Genomic DNA, 24,191 nt, shown 5'->3' with positions numbered 1-24,191 from the left:
AAAATTACCCAACTACCAGTTTAATAAGTCACAGCTGCAAAATACTAACGCGAATTCTTTACAGACGAATGGAAAAACTGGTAGAATCCGACCTCGGGGAAGATCAGTTTGGATTCCATAGAAATGTTGGAACACGTGAGGCAATACTGACCTTTCGCTTTATCTTAGAAGAAAGATTAAGGAAAGGCAAACCTACGTTTCTAGCATTTGTAGACTTAGAGAAAGCTTTTGACAATGTAGGTTGGAATACTCTCTTTCAAATTCTGAAGGTGGCAGGGGTAAAATACAGGGAGCAAAAGGCTATTTACAATTTGTACAGAAACCAGATGGCAGTTATAAGAGTCGAGGGGCATGAAAAGGAAGCAGTGGTTGGGAAGGGAGTGAGACATGGTTGTAGCCTCTCCCCGATGTTATTCACTCTGTATATTGAGCAAGCAGTAAAGGAAACGAAAGAAAAATTCGGAGAAGGTATTAAAATCCATGGAGAAGAAATAAAAACTTTGAGGTTCGCCGATGACATTGTACTTCTGTCAGAGACAGCAAAGGACTTGGAAGAGCAGTTGAACGGAATGGGCAGTGTCTTGAAAGGAGGATATAAGATGAACATCAACAAAAGCAAAACGAGGATCATGGAATGTAGTCGAATTAAGTCAGGTGATGCTGCCGGAATTAAATTAGGAAATTAGACACTTACAGTAGTAAAGGAGTTTTGCTATTTGGGGAGCAAAATAACTGATGATGGTCGAAGTAGAGAGGATATAAAATGTAGACTGGCAACAGCAAGGAAAGCATTTCTGAAGAAGAGAAATTTGTAGCCATGTATGGAAGTGAAACATGCACGATAAATAGTTTGGACAAGAAGAGAATAGAAGCTTTCGAAATGTGGTGCTACAGAAGAATGATGAAGATTAGATGGGTAGATCACGTAACTATTGAATAGATTAGGGGATAAGAGGAGTTTGTGGCACAACTTGACAAGAAGAAGCGACCGGTTGGTAGGGCATGTTCTGAGGCATCAAGGGATGACAAATTTAGCATTGGAGGGCAGCGTGGAGGGTAAAAATCGTAGAGGGAGACCAAGAGATGAATACAATAAGCAGATTCAGAAGGATGTAGGTTGCAGTAAGTACTGGGAGATGGAGAGGCTTGCACAGGATAGAGTAGCACGGAGAGCTGCATCAAAGCAGTCTCGGGACTGAAGACCACAACAACAACAACAACAATAGTTTGCATGTAGTGAGTGAGAGAATATGAAAATCTCGCTCGTGGTTTATGAAAGCCAGCTATAACATTGTTAGTTACACCAAACGACGAAGGTAAGTGCTGCTGAATGACCGTCCACGTAATGAGTCCAGGCCGCTATTGTGATACAGTCTGAAAATTTCTGCTCTGCCAGTTCAGTCATAACTTCGATATTATATAAATGCGTGGTGTCTGTTCTTCCGGACAGGTCCAAAAGAACAGACATCACGACACCATGTGGAATCCGAAACTGTGATACATATTATGTAAATTGAAGGAGGAAGGGTGAGAGAGGAAGGGAAAGGGAACTTCTTCTGTCAGCTGCATCAAAATTCACGTGCTCAATGATGTTATTAACTCGTTATTTGTACACGACGAGTCCCATTTTGGCTGGAATATCATTTTCAAGAGATATTAATGATGGTAAAACTTTTTGTATAAAGCTATAGCTGTTTATATTGACGGATTACGTATATGTCGGTAACTATTTGTAAAAAATTTGGAAATTTGTAGTAAGATCTTATGGGACCAAACTGCTGAGGTCATCGGTCCATAAGCTCACACACTGCTTAACTTTAATTAACTTACGCTAAGGACAACACACACACCAATGCACTCGGACGGGAGAGCCGCGCGAATCGTGACAAGACGCCTCAGACCACGCGGCTACCGAGAACGGCAATTATTTGTCTTACGTTTTAGATGTTAAAATATAACCTCCTGGAGTGTTTTGTTGAGATTGTTCCTCAGTTGTTGTGGTGTTGAAATTCGTCAGCAATTTACGTATGGTGCTCATCTAAAACCTGTGCCAAATAGTAACCAACATAGATGATGGCCATCCAACATATACCGCTACACAAAAAATGTTACCATCATTAATGTTGGCAGGATCACTTGAGAATGGCATAATAGCCGAAGCGGGACTCGTCACGTATAAATAACAAGTTAGTAAAGTCTTTGTGCAACAGAAACTTTAAAAATGTATTCTATTCCTCTCACACATCTGAATTTATCGCTATTGCTTTCAGAATCTTTTGAATACTCGACTTGTGGAAACGTGTACATCACTCTTCCAGTAAGATCTTCAGCTGCTGTTTCATTTAATGAGGTTTGTAAATATCTTGTTGGAAGAGCAAAGGTTAAGGAAGGGTACGTTCTGTTCAGACAAGACATTTGTCATCGCACTGAAACTTCTCCTTTGAATGTAAAGAATGACATTGCTGGAAAAACTCTTACGTTATTTGATTTTCAAACAGCTGAGCAAAACTCAACGTACTCAGTCAGTTTTCTCTTTACTTATTCTGATCATCACTAAACTGGCAAACAATATTTTAGCGCAACGTAATCTGACTTTCAATAATCCCTACAAAAGAATGGCCCTGACTAACAATAACTTATACCTTTCATGAATCAGTTACCTCAAAAAAATCTTCGTGACGCGAACTACTGGAATACAGCGAGCGCCAATACTGCCAGCTAAATAAAAGTTTCTAACTACTGAAGGCACTAACTACTGATAGGAGGCATAGTTAGCAAAATGAAAGATTTTGATAGAGAACAATGTATTTACCTTAATAGCGATTTTTGTGACATCAAATTAAACAAATTTCCTTTTTCTGGAGGATACACGTCCAGATCGTCCGCTCATAGTAACCTCTCAAAACTGGCATCTCTCTCCCCACATCCACCACTGCTGGCGGCTCACCTCCAACTGCCAACGCTACGGGCTGTTCACATCCAACTGCCCAACACTACACTAGCGAATAATCCAACAATGAGTCCAACCAGCCACAGACTGCACACATTGCAGTCAGCGATTTTGATACAGAGCGCTAAGTGGCGTTACCAACATAAAAACCTAAACAGCCTACTTACAACACATGTACTTCAAAAGCATGTAGAAGTCAATACAGTGATACATGTGCTGTTTATTGACTTCGCAAAAGCCTTTAACACTGTGGGTATGAGAAATATTAGACCAGGGAACACATACCATACCACTTATTAAGAGTAATCCAAGAAATGTACCAAGACTCCACAATTTCCTTTGACAGAAAAGAGAATGTTATAGTAACAACAAATTTAGACTAATAACAACGATACGGTTTGTCTCCGATGCTTTTTAATATATATGTTTATGATATCTCGAGACAACACTAAGACAAAATAGTTTTACGTACTTAACTTTAACCAACGAAATAGTCTAACAACAACACTCTTTGCTGATGACCAACATCTTATAACTGACAGCGAGGACAACCTTCAAAAAGTCATTCATAAATTAAATACTGTATAGCGGTCAATAGCTATAACTTAACAATCGGTATCTAAAAAATCAAAGTCAGGGGTTTTACAGGCCAAGACCTGGCCCCAAACAGAATTGAAACAAATAACAAGAAAATAGAAAGAGTGGATTAGTTTCGTAACAAATACCATCTCATTCACAAAACAAAAAAAACGTACCTAAAGAAATTCAAAGATTCTTTTGTATTAACGAATAAAATGGCGAGAAAATACCAGTAATAAAGTTCTACAAAACTATATGTTATGGCAGTGATACTTGGAGAGAAACAGCTGCAAATGAACGAAGACTATAAACGGCGGAAATGAGGCTTTTAAGAAGAGCCGCTGGCTGTAGGTTATCTTATATGCTAAGGAATACAACAAACAGACAAAAAAATAGCATAAATGAACAAATCAAGGATTACAGAAACATATGAAGAGATTAGAATAAATGAAAATCGGATGCATAAGATGACAAAGAATTATCGACCTATAGGGAAAACGTCAATAAGCAGACCAAGAGAGATATGGAGAGATAAAATAGAAACTAAGCACAGACAACAGAGGCACTGAGCAACAAGACGTAGCAGACATATTAGTAACACTTCAACGACGAATGAAGAAGAAAAAGAAGATTTATGCTTCGACTGGTAAGTTACACAAGGTATAATAGAAAGAACTGCAAATACTTTTATTGGTGACTGAGAGCAGTATACTGAACAACGTTAAATCAATATTTACTTCATTTGCAGACTAATAATTATAGCTATTTGGTGTAGTATGCACTTTGGTTCGTACTTCCAAGTGCATGTGGCAGGAGCAAGCCATTAATGCTTATTTTCCCATGGGCAGCAGGTCAGGCGTTGAAATGTGAACATGTGGACACAAAACGGTTAGTCTACACTGACAGGCGTAGTCCACTTGATAGTGCAGAAAATATCAGCTACTAAACTGTGTGACAGGTTTGTGGGAAAACTGTTATACACAAAGAAAAGCAACCAACACTCTTATGTGTGTACATATTAAGGTACTACATATAAAAATACCTGCACTTATACCCGTTGTATCCTGTATATCACAGCATACTTCGTGCAGGCACTACGGAAAAAACAGTCATTTCCATGGGAAGTAACCCTAATACCGTGTAACATGCTTCAAGCACGAACAACGGCCCCAATCCAGCGAAGCAATGTGTCCACAAGTTTCTTCAGGTACGCCACATCTGGCTGAAGACATTCGTTGATTAGATCTCGTAAGGCTAGAAAACTGCGGTAATGTTAGTTGCTACGTATCGCCCATTATTCCAAATTGTCCCACACATTTTCAGTGTCGTAATGATCATATGATTTAGCGGACCAGATGCTGTGTAACTAGATACCTAAGTATTCATCAAAGTGGAACATACTGGTGCAGCCTGTGAATTGGATGTTTTTATCTTGGGAGACGGTCATGCCAACAGCGTACTCTTCTTGAAGATATAGAAGAAAGAGCAACACTTGGGCAACGAGAAAATTAAAATAAACATCCTAGTTCACGTCCACGGTAATCTGAATGAGTATGACGAAGTCATGTGAAGAAAAACACCCCTAGTTCATCACAGAAATACCCCGTCCTGAATAAACCCTCCACGCACTGCGGATAAAACGCCCCTTGGATCTCCCATGCACTCGACGCCTTGTATCGTTTGAAAAGAGGCTAAATCGCGACTCGTTGGACCACATTACACGCCTCCGGTCAGCTAATGTACAGTTTTAGTGCTTTGCGGCAAACTGAAGATTGCGGCTCTATGTGCGGCTGTGAACAATAGCCTTTTTTGGAGGGAGGGTTATCCGGCATCAAATATCCATTCCATGTAGTTTGCTCCACAGAGCTCGTTCGAAAACTAGCTGAGATGGACTTGCAGTCACTGAAAGCAGTAATTCCTGTCAGATATGAAATCGATTCTCATTGATAGTGAGTGACACTCGTCTCAGGGTTAGAATGTTTTACAACCACTGTTCTTAAGCAGTGTTGCATTACTGCGAGTGTTATGCCATACCTTGTAACACGTAGAGCAGTCCTCGTTGGAACCCCGTCAAATAGGGCAACTTCATTCACGGTGAGGTCAGAGAGCGTGCAAATATCGTAGCTCCTTTCTGCCATTCTCTCAGATCTCCACGTCGACCCATCTTACAGCGTCGATTCCATACCACCTACTGCAAAATACACACCACTTCCCTGGCACGAATTATGCCAGCGGTGGACGGTTACATAACCGCCTGGCATCGGTTCTACACAATGTAAAGCGCTCTAAAGCGACCAGTGTCGTGTTATAACCTTATGATAAACATTTTTTGTTGAGCTTAATTAGCCCTAATAACAGTAGAATGGATCGGTAGGGAGACCCCAGAGACTTCAAACGTAGAGTAGGCATTTGGTGTCACCTGAGTAATAAATCCATCATGGATGTTTCTGTCCTTCTAAAGCTGCCCACATCGACTGTTGCTGATGTGACTGTGAAGTGAAAACACGAAAGAACAACCATAGCTAAACTAAGGCCAGGTAGATCTCATGTACTGGCGGACAGAGACCGTTGAGCTTTGCGGAGTGTGATTGTTAAAAAATTGCATGAAATCAGCGGAAGGAACCACTTGTCAATTCCATTACCCTACCACCAAACCAGCTAGGACAGTGATTGTGCTTAGGAAGTTAAAAATAATGGGGTACAATGCTCGAGCAGTTACTCATAAACCACACATTTCTATAGTCAATGCTAACCGACGCTTCAGTTGGTGTTAAGGGGGCGCCTCTGGGCACTTTATCACTGAAAAACAGTGATATGGAGTGATAAATCACGCTCCACCCTGTGGCCATACGGTGGAAGAGTTTTGGTATAGGGAATGGCTGGAGAACGTTACTTGTCAATATGTGTGGAGCCAACAGTTGAGTAATGAGGAGGTGGTGTTACGGTATCGGTGTGTTTTTCGTGTTTGGGGTGTGATCCTTTTACTGTGCCTAAGAAAACGTTAAATGCATCATGTGCAGTGTCCACAGTGAAGTACCGAGGAAGTGGTGTTACGCTATACGTGTGTTTTTCTTGGTCAGGGTGTGGCCTTCTTATTGCGTCTAATAAAACATTAAATGTGGAACAATATGAACACATTTCACTGCACTATGTACTGCGTAAGTAGAGGAACGATTTGGAGACTATTACTGGTTGTATCTGTATAACGATGGATCCTGTCATAAAGTAGTATCCATAGGGCAGTGGTATGTGGACAATAATATCCCTGAAACCGACTTGTCTACCCATAGTCCCAAACACCTTTTGGCTTAGTTAGAACATCGACCTTCTCTGTTTTCGGCTATTCAGGAAGGATGGGCTGTCATTCCTCTAGAGACATTCAGACACCTCACTGAAAGTGTCCCCATCGGAGATAAAGCCGTGATAGGGACGAAGAGTGGATACAATCCCTATTAATAACCACTAATACCGAGCGGGGTAGCGCAGTGATTAGCACTATAGACTCGCATTCAGGAGGACGACTGTTCAAGCCCGTGTACGGTCATCCAGATTAAGGTTTTCCGTGATTTCCCTAAGTTGTTTAAGGCAAATCCCGGGATGGTTTCTTCGAAAAGGAACTGCCGCTTCCCTTCTCCATCCTTTCCTAATCCGAGCTTGTGCTCCATCTCTGATGACCTTGTTGTCGAAGGGAATTTAAACACTAATTTCCTCCTTCTCCAATATCCACTATTAGATGTCGGGATACTTTAGACCAGATGGTACATCATTTCTATTAATTTTTGTGTCACGCCTTCATACATTACTTAGTAGAGTATCTCTATCAGTTTTTTTGCAAAACAGTTTTCCAGCACATTTTCTTTTTCTGTTTCAGTAACCATATTTTGTTCTGCTACGATTATCTTCCAGGTGACATTTTTTCCCTGCTGACTCCACTTTTAAAAAGTCGCTTCATCATTGTTCGCTTTGAGCATCTGTACATCTACATCGAGAGTTCGTATGCCACCTGACTGTGAATGATTGGGGTTACCTCAGATAGGACAATAATTGGAAGAGGGTGACGGAAGAAAATTCTGAACCACAACTTATTGCGTGATATCTGCTTGGTTAAATTCAAAGACAGGAACATCAATACAATTACACAAATCAATTTATAAGTAAGACAGTTCTTTCTAGACGTGTGTAATTACCCTATAACCAAGGAGTGGTTAATTCGAAAATACAACAGATAATGTGGCCAGACTCATCATTACTAAATTAGTGGTTAGTACTTTCTTCCGCCGATACCTTCATTTCTCCTCTTACTTGGACCATTCACTATTAGTGCCTGGGAAAAACTGCTGTTGGTCAGCATCTGCACGAACTCAATTTCCCTGATTTTTTTCCATAGTTGTCGTGTCACAAGATGTGGGAGGAAGCATTTGCTGAGCATCTCCGTAAATGTCATAATACGTAAATCAGGGTCCATAATTCTACACGAGACTGACATAAGTGCAATATACTGATGAGTCAAAACATTATGACCTATGCTCGATAAGGTTTTGCTCGACCTTTGGAACGCAGTAGAGCGGTGCATTTGCATGGCATGGATTCTATAAGTCCTCACTAGGTTTCCCATGGTATACGGCACCAGAATTCTACGCACAGGTCATGCACTTCCCGTAAATTACGGGCCGATGAAACTTCCTGGCAGATTAAAACTGTGTGCCCGACCGAGACTCGAACTCGGGACCTTTGCCTTTCGCGGGCAAGTGCTCTACCATCTGAGCTACCGAAGCACGACTCACGCCCGGTACTCACAGCTTTACTTCTGCCAGTATCTCGTCTCCTACCTTCCAAACTTCACAGAAGCTCTCCTGCGAACCTTGCAGAACTAGCACTCCTGAAAGAAAGGATATAGCGGAGACATGGGTTAGCCACAGCCTAGGGGATGTTTCCAGAATGAGATTTTCACTCTGCAGCGGAGAGGAGTGCTAGTTCTGCAAGGTTCGCAGGAGAGCTTCTGTAAAGTTTGGAAGGTAGGAGACAAGATACTGGCATAAGTAAAGCTGTGAGTACCGGGCGTGAGTTGTGCTTCGGTAGCTCAGTTTCGGCGCGAGAGGTCCTTGGTTCGAGTCCTCCCTCGAGTAAAAATTTCGGTAGTCTGCCTTCGGCAGGGCAACAGAGCGGACGCGTACGTGTTGACTTCGTGCGGCGCGCGAGCTCGCCTTGTTTACTTTCCGACGGCCGTTGCTTAAGTGCCGACTTACCTTGTACGATCCATGGCGAACCGTTACCGTAAATCAACATTCCGATTTACTTTCTGCAACGAATATGCCCGACCCAAAGCACTTGAGGTGGAGCGTTTTCTGCGAGAGGAAGTGAAGATCCCGGCGACCGATATTATAGGCATACATTTGTCCATCGTGAGCAGCACGGTCTATGTGAAAATCATTAACGACGCGGCGTGCGAACGCATACTACGTGAGACCAAACAGGGGCTCCGCTTCTGTCACGCTGATGGCAATGTGGGAGAGGTAACCGTCGACCACGCAGGCTTAGGTATGCGAACGATACGCATTTTCGAATTGCCATTCGAACTTCCAGCTGAGGAAGTCGTCGCGGCACTACGCCCATACGGCACAGTCCACGGCCACACTGCGGAGAAGTGGACACAGTTTCGGACGTATCCTGTCCTAAACGGGGTCCGACAAGTCACCATAGATCTCCGAAGCCACGTCCCGTCCTACTTACAGATCGGCGGATGCCGTGCCATAATTATATACGATGGCCAGCCTCGGACCTGTTCCGGGTGCGGCAAAGAAGGCCACCTTAGATCCGAATGCCTACAACGGCGTATTACGCAACTTCCAGCGGCCGAAAAACCACCCACGTCGCAACCTACAGTGCTACCGGTGACCTATGCCGCTGCTCTGGCTTCTCCTACCACTTTGCAACGTCGCCCGGTCACCACAAACGACGCCACCAACGAGCCCGACCAGACACCGACGGAGAGCGCCTCGGACGACCCGCCGCCTCGGCCGGCCATTGACGCCGCTCCGAAGATGCCGACGCAACCGGACGCTGACCCTGATCTCGGAAAGACGATGGAGATCGACTCGCTCATCGTTCCTACAGCGGCCTTTCTGCCAGAACGACTTGACTCCCTTCCGTCGTCGGACACGGAGGGTCGCACAAGGAAACAACGCTCCCCGAAACGTCGCAAGCGAAGACGTCGCACCGTTTCCGGCCAAGAGGAAACGTTACAAGTCGAGGAGGACGTACCCGTCGACCAGCCCGAAGCCTCAGAACCCGCTACTGCTGACGAAGACGTCATGAGCGCGGAGACATCTATCGGTGTGCCTGCGCCCTGTGCTGACGCTGAACTAAATCATGAACGTCTCACAGGCGACACGACACCACGCACAATTACAACATCTTCTGAAGACAAAATGGACGATACACCAGTTTCCGCTTCCACGGCGTGGCACGAGGAGGAGGTCACGGAGCAGGAGCCGTTACGGGACCCTGCGCCGTCACGGCCGCACCACTAATCATACTCTCCCCAGACTCCCCTGCGGCCCAGCGGGATAACGTTCCGCTGCGACGCCCACACCCTTGCGCGGACGGCGGAGTGGACCAGCCACCAGCAATCCGACACCAGGCCTACCGGATAGCAACCATCAACACCAACAACATCCGTTCCAGGGTGAAAATCCGCCTTATGCAGGAGATGTTCTGGGCTTCGGATATTGATTTCGCCCTTCTGCAGGAAGTTCACTTGGCTAGTCTCCCGGATATTAATGGCTATACCGCCCACGCCTCCGCGAGTGATCCTATGGGCCGCGGGGTGGCCGTCTACGTCCGCCACGGGATTTCTGTGACCGATGTCGCCTTCCTTCCATCAGCTCGGGGCATGGCACTCACTGCCATGGGGACACGCATCATTAATGTCTACGCTCCCTCAGGCACCGAACGACGGCATGAAAGAGCCCAGTTTTATTCCGAGGAAATCGCTCCCCTGTTTTTAGGGCGTTATGACCATTGCCTACTAGGAGGTGACTTTAACAGCGTTCTGCATCCTAAAGATCAGATTCCCCACTATACTACATGCCAGGAGCTACGTATAGTGGTGCGAGACCTCCTGCTTCACAATACCTGGGAAGTACAACACGGCGACCTTTCTGGCCATACCTTTCTTACAAGTCATTCCGCAAGCCGACTAGACAGGATATATGTCTCACAAACTCTTAGATCTGCGATACGGGGCGCCGAACGCTGGCCGCTGGCCTTTTCCGACCATTGCGCTTACATCTGTACGGTCCTCCTTCCGCCGCAATCAGTATGGCGCAGCCGTGCGCCATGGAAACTCAATACCTCACACTTGCATGACCAGGCGTGTCGCCAACAAGTCACTGACACGTGGACAGCCTGCGAACGACGCCTTCCCCGCTACCGCTCGACATTGACATGGTGGTTGGACTGCGCCAAGCCGGCGATCCGGAGGACACTGATGAGATACGGGAAGGACATGGCCGACTGGCATCGCACCACTGTTGACTTCTATTACGCGATTCTCCGAGATCTGGATGCTCAACCGCCAACCCCGGACAACCAGTTGGAACGGCAAAGAACTAAGGCGAAGATAATTGCGCTGGCACGCCGGAAATTGCAAGGGGTCGTGATGCGGACGCGGCGCCACGATCACGCGGATTTAGAAATTCCATCCATGCATGATATAGTGTCCGACAACCGAAGGCGTCGTCGGCAGATCATCAGCACTTTGACAACGCCTCATGGAACGCAGGTGACCACTCAGAATGACATCGTCCGCGCATTCGTCGAGCACTACCGTCGTACTTATAGTGATGACGACGCTGAAACTGCAGTAGACGACTCCATTTTGAATTACGTCACGCGCACCCTCCCCCACACGGAGGCGGATGCTTTGACAGTGGCGGTCACGCTAGACGAAGTCAACAACGCAATCGCCAAAGGTGCAGTCAACAGATCGCCCGGCATTGACGGCTTACCAATTGAGTTTTACCGTACCTTTCGGGACCTCATGGCCCCACGGTGGACGACTATGTATCAAGAACTGATAACATCTGACCAAGCAATCCCACACGCCTTTACTGAGGGCATCATTATACCAGTCCACAAACCAGCCCGTGGTTCGATGGTCACGAGTTACAGACCGCTCACCCTCCTCAATGCCGATTACAAGATTTTCGCGCGCTTACTGGCAATGCGGCTCCGAACTACACTCCCTCATATCCTTTCGCCAGAACAAACGACGCCTGGCGGACAGATTAACATACAGACTGCCACAGGGGAATGCCGCGACTTAATTGCGATAACGGCGGCCTGCAGGCTCCGGGCAGCGGTCGTCGCTATAGACTTCGACAGCGCCTTCGATAAAGTGCGTCATCGTTTCCTGTTTTCGGTGGCAGCCCGAATGGGCATCCCCCCTCCGTTTCTCGACGTCATCCGGCGTCTTTACGACAGTGCCAGTTCACGTGTCCAAGTCAATGGACGTATAGCAGGGCCGGTACCTATCTGCCGTTCGATACGGCAGGGGTGCCCCCTCTCTACCCTCCTGTATGCTATTGCCCTTGAGCCCCTTATTGGGGGCTTGACGACCAAACTTTCTGGCCTCACCCTACGCCAACACACTTTTCGCTGTCGGGCATATGCTGATGACCTCCTCCTCCTCATTCGCTCCGGCTCTGAGATTCGGGATGTCCTCGACTTGATTACCCGTTATGGGGCTGCCGCTGGCAGTGCCATGAATGTCGCCAAATCTTCTGCAATGCACATTGGACGAGGGTGAGGTGGCACCACTGCCGCTTGTGCGGACTTTCCGGTACCTGGGCATTACCTTTACCCCCACGGTCACACGCGCGGCGGCAACGAATTTCCGTCGCCTGTTACACGTCATCCGCAACGACGTCCGCCAGAACCTCTTGCGCCGCCAGGACACACTTCAAAGGGTTGCGTTTATTAATCTTTATGTGGCATCAAAATTGGTTCACATCGCGCAAGTTCTCCCTCTGCCAACTGCAATTGGGCGCAACCTTCAGGCGGCTTTTGGCTATTACCTCACGGCTGGTTCAATGTTTAAAGTCCGTTATGAGACTCTTACCCTGCCCACACGGTATGGTGGCGTCGGGCTCGTCAATGTCCGTATGCGATCTGCAGCCTTGTACATGAGTACCATGAGAAAACAGTGGATGGGCCAGGGTACATCTCTAACACGCAGCTTGCTTGAGGTCCTCCTACCAGCTTCCACCTCACCACCAGTGTCTGTCGGCCATATCGTGCCTCATTTGTCCCATCTTTCGACCTTTTTCGTCGACTACAGTTATATACATACCAGTCTCCCAGATACACGCCCACCTAGGACTAAGGATTTTTACAGCCTGTTGCTGCGCTGTGTTCCCCGGAATGTGATGGAGACCAAACACCCCTCCATCCAGTGGCCCATAGTGTGGACTACCGTCCACCAGCCCTTCCTCCCTACGAACGTCCGGGCGCTGTGGTATCACATAGTCAACAGGAAATTTGCCACGAAGCAGCGCCTGCACAACATTGGCTTGTCAGAATCCCCTCTCTGTCTCCTTTGCCAGCAACTGGACACTGATGAACTCCGTCTGACATGCGCCGCATCGCAAGATGTATGGCGCTTCGTGCAGCAAATCATTGCCTGCTATCTCTGGGTGCCACCAGACACAGTCGAGCCTCGAATGTTTCTATACCCGGAGGACCGACATTTTCCCGCCGCCAAATGTCATGCTATTACGTGGGTCAAAGGGTGGGCGGTCGCTTATCTCTTTAATGAGGGACCTAAATCCCGCCTCGACTTCTGGACCTATTTACGAACAGCCCATGCAGCTCTCGAAAACACGCCACGTTACCGAACATTATTTGCTAACTATCTTCGAGCGGTCCTTGTTAGACCTCCACTGAGTTGGGGGGTGCCTGGCACAGAGGGCACCCACCCCTCCTCCCCCGGGGGTGTCTGAGTTTCAACCGCCTACGATCTATTCTACTTCTGACCTCCGCGGATGGGAGAGCGCGTCGCAGATTGCGCGGATTTTATTTCTTTTTGCTTTTCCTTTTTCCTTTCTTTTTCTTTACCTAGAATTTATATTTCTTTTATCTTTCGCATATGTGTTCCCATAATTTCATGCTATTAGTGAATATTACAAAAACACATGCAAATAAATAAATAACAACGCCTTCCACTACTGTTGATTCCTGTTTCTCCCACTTCCCTAAGCACCACAGGCTCGGTGGTGGTGCGGGGGACACTGTGGCCAGGCCTCAGGTTTCGACCCCTGCCCACTTTGCCCCCCGAGCCCCCACCGGTCCACATGCAAGCGGGGCCGGGTTCGATTCTCGGCCTGGTTGGAGATTTTCTTCTCCCGAGTTCGAGTCTCGGTCGGGCACACAGTTTTAATCTGCCAGGAAGTTTACTGACTCTACGCAAAACGAAAGTTTTTTGGATTTTGAATGAGATGGCACGGCAAAATTTTACTTTCAAATTCGCTGACGCTCCTCCCATTTTAGCTTTCTTCCGCCTTTGTTTATCAATTGGTCTTTGACTTTGATTAAGTCTGTGATGAATCTCGCCTTGCTTTCGTAGCAGCTTTCTTTCTAACATGGCTATTGAACGACAGTGGATCTTTCCCATACCTCAAAACCTTGCTCGTCACATACCCTTCTAAGACGTACTGAGCAACGCTCTTGAAATTTATCCATTTTGCTCTGCATCTTCGTCCCAAAATTGAATATTTGATGTTAGCTACTTAGATACTCTGCAATTTTGACTCTTCCACTCCTACTAAGCAAAAATATTGTCCTACCTTTATTAACGTTCTTTCCATCATCGGTATTCAGTGATGATCTCTAACTTATGATCAGTGATGCCCTTCTCTATGTTAACTGATACGAAAAGTTAAGTCGTTTTATGGGTAGCAGGTGTGAGGCGTTGCCCATATCTGCCAAAAGTAATTTTCAGACAAGAGATTAACAACAATCTCACATGAATCCCTGTCTATGCACAAATTTTGATTTCACCACTCTCCCATTCTATAGCTGGCAAACTGAAGCCTCTTCCTGTTACAATAGCATGTTTAGGAACGTTACTCACGATGTTCTACAAGTTTTCTATGAAGCATTATGCCACTGTAGCTCCCGAAGCACATGATACGTCAAAGCATCCGATTGCCACTTTCGAACCACCTTTGATTCGTATCTTCACACACATTATTTCACACGTCGAAACTGTAATAACATCACTGTAGTTTTTTACTACAGTAAATATGCCATCATCATTAGCGCTTAGCCTATACTTGGAATACATATTTAAATCTGAATTTAGGATTTTATTGCTGTTCACTTCCGGTTGCACCCAGTTTTTTGTTCCTAATGCTATTTGAGCATTATATTGCCTCTGGTAAGCAAGATTTTTTTCTGGGACGTTACCACAGGTGTTCCTGCAGTTTACTAGTGGCACATTAAAATTTTCTCTTAGTGATCTGCAAGGGCGAACGTTCTCTTCCGAGAGTAACGGAGCTGATTGCTCTCCGATTAAGGCGGGTAACTCATTACTGGCTCTATGGAGGAATCCACCTAACCTAAAAATATGTACGCACTATACGTACTCTGCTACTTGAGTGGCCGCTTCCCTTGCAAGCGGACGCCTAATCTATTAATGGCGGCCCTACAATTTTTCACTCGACAGTGCATGTTAGGAAATCTACGCCTGTGATAGACTCAAAACTGTCAGAACCTCTAGTGTAGACTTTCCACTCGGCTCCAAGATAGAGGACTGTGGTGAATTTTGAGTGTGATATGACAGATAATGAGTCATGTCTGCAACCTACGTACGAGACGATGGCCTCATAACACAGGTAGATAGCGTCATTGAGACATACACAAGTTACGGTTAGCAAGCGGTTGCACCTAGTGCATTCAATACCGCCGGCAGTATCTGCTCCACATCCTTAACAAAGAAAGAAAAAAAATGAAACGATCGTATGGCATTGTTAGCTGGGAGGCCCCAAGCGGGCAAGCGGGGAAGTTAGGCCGCCGAGTGCAAGTCTTATTTCAGTCGAACTCAACACTCAGTCTACGAGCGGGGAAAATCTCCCACCCGGCTGGAAATCAAACCCAGGCCCACGGCATGGGAGGCAACCACGTTACTACTCAACAAAGTAGCGGACACGTGTTTAGCAGACCTCCTGTTAAACATACCCAGTAAACACAGGCCTTCTTTCCCGGCCTGCCTGATACTATCTCAGAGACTCCATTATCCACCTAGCGTAGAAGCTCCCAATGACCAACATGCCTACCCCTGCTGTTGATCCAATAAACGAGGCATCTCGTGCTGGTTCTGACGTATTACCAACATTAGTCAGTACATCATAACTGTTGCAGAGCTGTGAGGGGACACCTGTGTGGTCAGTTCCCACATTCGTCTTCCACCCAGAGACGCCTGATTCCACCAAGGTTCACCACTGACCATTCAGAGAGGAGAAACTGGTCAGATGATGCCCACTGGAAGGCACAATGCCACTGGAGCATCGGCATGAACGGTGTCACAGATTTCGCCACAGGTGCCCCAACGTCACAACAGTTTGAATCCTATCAACTGTAATCAACGCAGTTTCCGCTGACTTCCGAGAGCGGCCAATTAAAACTAGACTTGGAGTCATTTATATGACTACTATTAAGCAAAGCCACAAAAGTCTAAAGCACCAAATGTTATACTTTTCAAACTCACTTAACACTTCACACAGACAAAAGACAAGTTTTGATACTGTCCAGATAGTTCACTGTCTCCTTCTCGACATTAGACAGTGGAGTTGCTTTGTTGATTATATCTATTGTATCGTAGTTCTCTCTTGACGTACGGGAGTCGGTGTAATTCTGTACTACAAGTTGTGTAATAGTTGACACAACCTGTTTTATGAATATTCCATCTAGTTGCAGTATTTCTCCAAAAAATGGTTCAAATGGCTCTGAGCACTATGGGACTTAATTTCCGAGGTCATCAGTCCCCTAGAACTTAGAACTGCTTAAACCTAACTAACCTAAGGACATCACACACATCCATGCCCGAGGCAGGATTCGAACCTGCGACCGTACCGGTCGCGCGGTTCCAGACTGTAGCGCCTAGAAACGCTCGGCCACTCCGGCCGGCAGTATTTCTCCCTTCGTTATTATGTAAGGGTGTGCACTGAGAGAAAGCGGGTTACCTGCGTATCGAATGCCAGCACAAGGTTGTCTGAACCAGCACAGGGAATATTCCTATGTTATCTAAAGTAATAGTGCAGCACACAACGGCAGCCGGGTGGCGACGTTGATTGGAACGAACACCCATCTGCCGGCAAGCCTGAATGTACGACACATTGTCCGCCAGCGCCGGCGCCGCAGGGAGACGACGCACTGTGCTACCAAAATTGAGGGGACATGCGTGCCAGCTGCTACAATTTTGCTTAAACCATTTTACAGAAAGTTGAAAGTTATCTTAATAAGAATAATATGATTGTTGTTATTCATTAAAACTATTGCTTGGTGGCAGTGTAAGCTGTCTGTGAGCTTCTATAAACTTTCAACATAAGAATTAGTAAACTTTGGATGTCAGAATTCGACTGCAAGGATGTGATGCAAAATCTGACTGTGAGAAAGTAACTTGAGAGTGCAAATATGGTCCCCTGTCTGTTTAAAAATTCTTAATGGCAAGAATGCTATCTAAATTGAACCCTATGAATCATTAAACTTTTAAACTGATAAATTGGCCCTGGAAAAAGTCAATGTTTCCTTTTTTATTATTTAATTTTGGCTTACCTTTTGCAGAATGGAAACACTCTGACACTGCTCTTGTCTTGAAAGCATTGAGCTACAAGTAATTACTGAGATGGGTCTGGTGCAATGCGCTCTCTTTTTTAAAAAAAAGCAAAGCATGCTTGGTTCATAACAAATCTGAAGAAGTAAAACTGATAACTCATGTTTTGACATGGACTTTGAATGTGGACAAGTACTTGTGATAAATTATACCATCAAACGTAATTATGTAAAACACTCTCAGTTTTCTTGCCACATCAGTTTGGGATAAATCCTAGAGCTTTCGACGATATCCTCCATCATCATTGTCAGGAACAACTGACTGTCTTCAATGCTTTTTTTTCCTTCATTGTAATTTCATGCCCCTGCCCCACATTGCAGGGGAGGATTTGCAGTGGCACTATCCACCACTCTTCAGCCAAGTGGAATTACAACAAACAAAGATGAGAACTTATACATAAAAGAGGCAGAAAAAGGGACACAGTAAACGGAGACAATGGAAGTTAAAATATACACTAACACAGGTACGTTTATTGGGGGACAGTTAAAAAAGTCGACATAAAGATTTAAAAAAACACACTTGGCGATTTTGGGCACTTAAAACACACTGGAGTGACATGTACAAGTTAAAGGATAGCCACAGTAGAAAAACACACAGGACGAGAGACACTTAAAGAAACCACTGTAAGCAACAGTGCACACACAAAGAATAAAAACAGCTGGTACGGACCTGCTGAGTGACGTTAGGCCTGAGAGGAGGGAAAAAGATGGGAGTGAAATGTGTAGAGGGGCTAGAAGGGGGGGAGGAAAAGAAAGAAGTGGGCAGGTGGCACACCAAGGGCAGGAGACAGGTGGGGTGGGAGATAACGAGGGAAGGCAAGGCAGGAGGGAGTGCAGAGATACAGGGGGGTGTAGCATGGAGGAAAATCATTCAGGGGAAGGGAAGAGGAGGGGAGAGGGTGCCCTGAGGAGGAGGAGGGGAAGGTGGGGTTAGATTTGCTAAGAGGGGTAAATATGTAAATATCAGTGTGAAGCTCATCACCCAGGAGGTGTAGGTGCTGGAAGTTGCATTGGGAAAGGAGATGGAGGGTGTGTAGATGGAGAGAGGGTGGGACACCACGGTAAAGTGGCGGCAGTGGGTTGGGGGTGGGGAGGAAGTGGGACACCACGACATGGGGGGGAGACGAATCAAGTCAGTGGATGAAGTTCAGGGTGCAGATGTGTTCGGGGAAAAGAAGAAGATGGGAGAAGGGAATGAGGTCGTAGAGGATGTGCATTGGGGATGAAAAGTGGATGCAGAAGGCAAGGTGGAGTGCATGGCATTCTAGGATTTGGTGGGCTTTATAGAATCTTGGAGGGGTGGAAATCCAAGGAACACTGGCATAACATAGGATGGGGTGGATCAAAGATTTGTAGGTGTGAAGGATGGTAGAAGGATGCAGTCTCCATGGCCGACCAGACAGGAGTTTCAAAAGGTGGTGTGTATTGTGGGCTTTGTGTTGGATTGTAGGGAGATGGGGAGTACAGATGAGGTGAAGGTTGAGGGTGACACCAAGGTATTTCAGGGTAGGAGTGAGGTGGATAGGATGACCATACATGGTGAGGTAAAAATCGTCTAGCTGGAAGGAGTGGGGGATATGACCTATAATGATTGCCTGGGTCTTGGAAGGGTTGATGTGAAGGAGCCACTGGTTGCACCAGCTGGTTAACTAGTCGAGGTGGGTTTGAAGGGTACATTGTGACCGTTGAAGGGTAGGATAAATGGTCAGGAGGGCGGTGTCATCAGAAAATTGGAGGACACGAACAGGCGGGGAAGGTTATGGCATATCGACAGCATACCGGAGATAGAGGAGAGGGGAAAGGATGGAGCATCGAGCCTTGGCGCACACCGACAGTGGTATAGAAAGTACGGAAGTTGGTATTGTGGATAGGGATGATGGAACAGGAGGGAAGCAACAAGATGGGTGAAACTGATGGGGAGAGCATAGGGTCTGAAGTCTGAAGAGGAGCGTGGGATGCCAGACATGGTCATAGGCGTTCTGGAGGTTGAGGGAAACAAAGATAGCAGAACGATGGAAGTTAAGTTGGAGGGAAAGAAGATTGGTAAGGTTAAGGAGCTGGTTGTCAGCTGAGAAGGAGGGCCAGAAGCCACACTGGGGAAAGGGGAGGAGGTGGTGCTGGTTAAAATGGTGATGAATACAGCAGGAGAGGATGGACCTGAATACCTTACTGAATATGTAGGTGAGGCAGATGGGAAGATAGGAAGAGGTGTCAGGAAGGGGGCTTGTTGGGTTTAGGGAACAGCAAGACATGGGAAGTCTTTCAGAGGTCAGGGTAAAAGCCAATGGAGAGGAGGACGTTGTACATGGGAGCAAGGGCAGCCAGGAAGAACAGGGGGAGGGGGGGTAGCTGTAGGTGACACTGTCGTGACCAGGGGCGGTGTTGCGTTTGGAGTGGAGGACGAGTGTGCGGTGATGGGAGTGTTTATGTCTGAGGAGGGTAACTGATCCAGGAACTGGAGGCTAGGGGTGAGCAGTGGGGCAGATGTATCAGTGCATTCAAGGATAGTGGGGAAGAGTGAGTAATCAAAATCTGGATTGTCAGAAATGGAGAAGACCTCAGATAGGTGAGAAGCAAAATGCTTACTTACTGAGGTTATCAGGGAAGGGGCAGTTGTCGTGGAGAAGAGGGTAATGCAGGGTGGGATGGCTACCAGTAAGGTGGTGGAAGGCTCACCAGTACTTGGAGGAGTTGGTAGGGAGGGTGGACTTGAGGTATGTACATTTCTGGTGCAGTTCCCAGCGTTTCTTTCCTGTAAGGAGATTTCGGATGTGTTGTTGTAATTGCCAATGGTAGAGAACTGTATCCCGGTCACGGGTATGGAGGAGGAGCGGTAGAGCCTGTGAGATTCACGGAGAAAAAGGACGACCTGTGGACGAAGCGTAGGGTGGTGTGGGTGGATGAGTTTGGTAGGAATACTTCAGAGGGGCAGCAGGGTGGAGGGCAGGAGGGGGCCATGGGTGAAGGAGATGGTGAGAAGGAAGGGAGAGGTGCTCAAGGAGTTCCTTTCGGGGTGGGGGAGTTGCCATTTACGTAAAAAACAACATTCCATTTGAGTCCATAGACGTATAATAGCACTGCACTGAACAGATATTTGAATGTCTTGCAGGGGCGGTTGAATTTAGTGAAACTAGATTTCTAGTTGTTGTTGTTTATAGGTTCTCTAACCCTTACTTCAGAGCATTTCTGTGCAAGCTAGAGAGGGTTCTTAGCTCACTTTACAGGAAGTACAAAAAATTTGTTATACGTGGTGACTTCAATATTAATTTTGTATATGATAGTGTAAGAAAAAGGATGTTGGTAGATCTCCTAAATTCATATCATCTGATGCAAACTGTGCTTTTTCCATCTAGGGAGCAGGGAAACAGTAGCACAGCCCTAGATAATATTTTTATTCATTCTTTGTTACTACACTACTGGCCCTTAAAATTGCTACACCACGAAGATGACGTGCTACAGATGCGAAATTTAACCGACAGGAAGAAGATACTGTGACATGCAAAAGATTAGCTTTTCAGAGCATTCACACAAGGTTGGCGCCGGTGGCGACACCTACAACGTGCTGACATGAGGGAAGTTTCCAACCGATTTCTCATACGCAAAAAGCAGTTGACCGGCGTTCCCCTGTGAAACGTTGTTGTGATGCCTCGTGTAAGGAGGAGAAATGCGTACCATCAAGTTTACGACTTTGATAAAGGTCGGATTGTAGCTTATCGCAATTGCGGTGTATCGTATCGCGACATTGCTGCTCGCGTTGGTCGAGATCCAATGACTGTTAGCAGAATATTGAATCGGTGGGTTCAGGAGGGTAATACGGAACACCGTGCTCGATCCCAACGGCCTCGTATCACTAGCAGTCGAGATGACAGGCGTCTTATCCGCATGGCTGTAACGGATCGTGCAGCCACGTCTCGATCCCTGAGTCAACAGATGGGGACAACATCTGCACGAACAGTTCGACGCCGTTTGCAGCAGCATGGACTATAAGCTCGGAGACCATGGCTGCGGTTACCCTTGACGCTGCATCACAGACAGGAGCGCCTGCGATGGTGTACTCAACAACGAACCTGGGTGCACGAATGGAAAAACGTCATTTTTTCGGATGAATCCAGGTTGTGTTTACAGCATCATGATGGTCGCATCCGTGTTTGGCGACATCCCGGTGAACACACATTGGAATCGTCATACTGGCGTATCACCCGGCGTGATGGCATGGGGTACCACTGGTTACACCTCTCGGTCGCATTGACGGCACTTTGAACAGTGGACGTTACATTTCAGATGTGTTACGACCCGTGGCTTTACCCTTCATTCGATCCCTGCGGAACCCTACATTTCAGCAGGATAATGCACGACCGCATGTTGCAGGTCCTGTACGGGCCTTTCTGGATGCAGAAAATGTTCGACTGCTGCCCTGGCCAGCACATTCTCCAGATCTGTCACCAACTGAAAACGTCTGGTCAACGATGACCGAGCAACTGACTCGTCACAATACGCCAGTCACTACTCTTGATGAACTGTGGTATCGTGTTGAAGCTGCATGGGCAGCTGTACCTGTACACGCCATCCAAGCTCTGTTTGACTCAATGCCCAGGCGTATCAAGGCCGTTATTACGGCCAGAGGTGGTTGTTCTGGGTATTGATTTCTCAGGATCTATGCACCCAAATTGTGTGAAAATGTAATCACATGTCAGTTCTAGTACAATACATTTGTCCAATGAATACCCGTTTATCATGTGTAGCAATTTTAATGGCCAGTAGTGTAGTTTGGCATTCTATTAGTAAAAGGGTGAATGGCCTTTCAGACCATGATGCACAAATTTTAACACTAAAAGGCTTTTGTAATCAAACAAATGTCACCTACAGTTACAGACTATGTAGGGAAGTTAATCTAACAGCAATAGAGAGTTTTTTAAACCTCGTCAAGGTACAAGAGTGGCAGGACGTTTACAGTGCCGATAACACAGATGAAAAATATTATACTTTCCTTAACACATTTCTTATGCTATTTGAGAGTTGCTTTCTATTAGAAAGTTCTAAACGGGGTACTAGCAGTACAAGGCAGCCTGGGTGGCTGATTAGTGGGATAATTATATCATGTATAATAAAGCGGGAATTATATTAAAATGTTAGAAGTAATCACAATCAAGCTGCTGTAGCCCATTGGCAAGGTGCTTAAAAATGTTATTAGTAAAGCAAAGAGTATGTGGTACGCAAATAGAACGGCTAATTCACAGGACAAAATTAAAACTATATGGTCAGTTGTGAAAGAAGTGTCTGGTCAGCAGCACAAGGTCGACGATAAAGTCAGTTCGTAGTAAAAATATTTTTGTTACTGATAAATCAGATGTATTTACAGCATTTAACAATAATTTTCTGAGTATTACCGCTGAATTAAATAAAATTTTAGTTTCTACGGGGAATCATAAAACTCTCTTGCCAAGTGCCTTTCCCGGATTGATGTCTGGAATACTCCTCTGTGATACAGATAAGGGGGAGATTGAGTCAATAATGAAATCACTGAAGATTAAGGACTCTCATGGATATGATGGAGTGTCTAGCAGAATATTAAAGTACTGTACTGCACATGTTAGCCCTGTATTTAGCCATCTTTGTAATTTTTCCTTTATGAATGGCCAGTTTCCTGAGCGATTAAAGTACTCAATAGTTAAGCCGCTTTATAAAAAGGGATAAAGGGAAAGTTTAGACAATTTTAGACCTATTTCTATGCCATCAGTGTTTGCTAAAGTTATTGAAAGGCTGTGTATGTAAGGATAATTGATCATTTTATATCACACGATTCGCTATCAAATTTGCAATTCAGCTTTAGAAGTCCTTTAACAACTGAAAATTCTATATTCTCTTTTCTCTGTGAGCTTACTGGATGGGTTAAACAACAGGTTTCGAATGCTAGGCATTTTTTTTATTTAACTAAGGCATTTGATTGTGTTGATCACAAAATATTGCTCCAGAAGTTGGACTATTATGAAATACGAGGAGTAGCTCACAATTGGTTCACCTCTTACTTTAGGAACAGACAGCAAAAGGTCATTATTCATAGTGTCTAGAATGGCTGTGATGTAGGATCTGAGTGGGGTACAGTGAAATGGGGGGGGGGGGGGGGGTGCCCCAAAGATCAGTATTGGGGCCACTCCTGTTCATTATTTGTATAAATGATATTCCCTCTAGTATTACAGTTAACTCTAAAATATTTCTATTTGCTTATGACACCAGCTTGGTAGTAAAGGATGTTGTGTGCAACATGGGCTTGGTTTCAAATAGTGCAGTTCATGACATAAGTTCATGGCTTGTAGAAAATAAACTAACGCTAAATCACATTAAGACTCAGTTTTTAGTTTCTAACACACAATCCAACAAAACATGATGCTTTAATTTCACAAAGTGGGCATATGATAAGTGAAACTGAACAGTTCAGATTTCTGGGTGTTCAGATAGATAGTAAACTTTCATGGAAAGCCCATGTTCAGGGTCTTGTTCAAAGACTTAAAGCTGCCATTTTTACTATTCGAACGGTATGTGAAGTGACTGATCGTTCGACACGAAAATTAGTCTACTTTACTTATTTTCATTCGCGTATGTACTATAGTATTATATTTTGAGGTAACTCTTCCCATTCTAAAAGGATATTTTTGGCTCAGAAGCGGGCGGTTCGGGCAATAAGTGGTGTAAGTTCACGAAACTCTTGTCGACCCCTGTTCATGAGCCTGGGTATTTTGACATTGACCTCTCAATATTTGTATTCCTTACTGTC

At 45.6% G+C, this 24,191-nt stretch overlaps 1 protein-coding gene across 1 annotated transcript in view; it reads left to right on the top strand.

Annotated features, from left to right (window-relative positions):
- LOC124722322 overlaps positions 1-10,059 on the top strand; it is a 29,914-nt gene extending 19,855 nt beyond the window's left edge. Inside the window, exon 2 of the mRNA XM_047247500.1 lies at positions 9,380-10,059. Within this exon, the coding sequence (XP_047103456.1) occupies positions 9,380-10,059 (680 nt within the window). The remainder of the gene's footprint in view (positions 1-9,379) is intronic.
- Positions 10,060-24,191: the final 14,132 nt, after the last annotated feature.

Source organism: Schistocerca piceifrons, chromosome X, assembly GCF_021461385.2.
Source record: "Schistocerca piceifrons isolate TAMUIC-IGC-003096 chromosome X, iqSchPice1.1, whole genome shotgun sequence".
Classification (NCBI taxonomy): Eukaryota; Metazoa; Arthropoda; class Insecta; order Orthoptera; family Acrididae; genus Schistocerca; species Schistocerca piceifrons.
The sequence above is the reverse complement of the archived record's forward strand: the minus strand, read 5'-3'. Positions and strand labels throughout refer to the sequence as shown.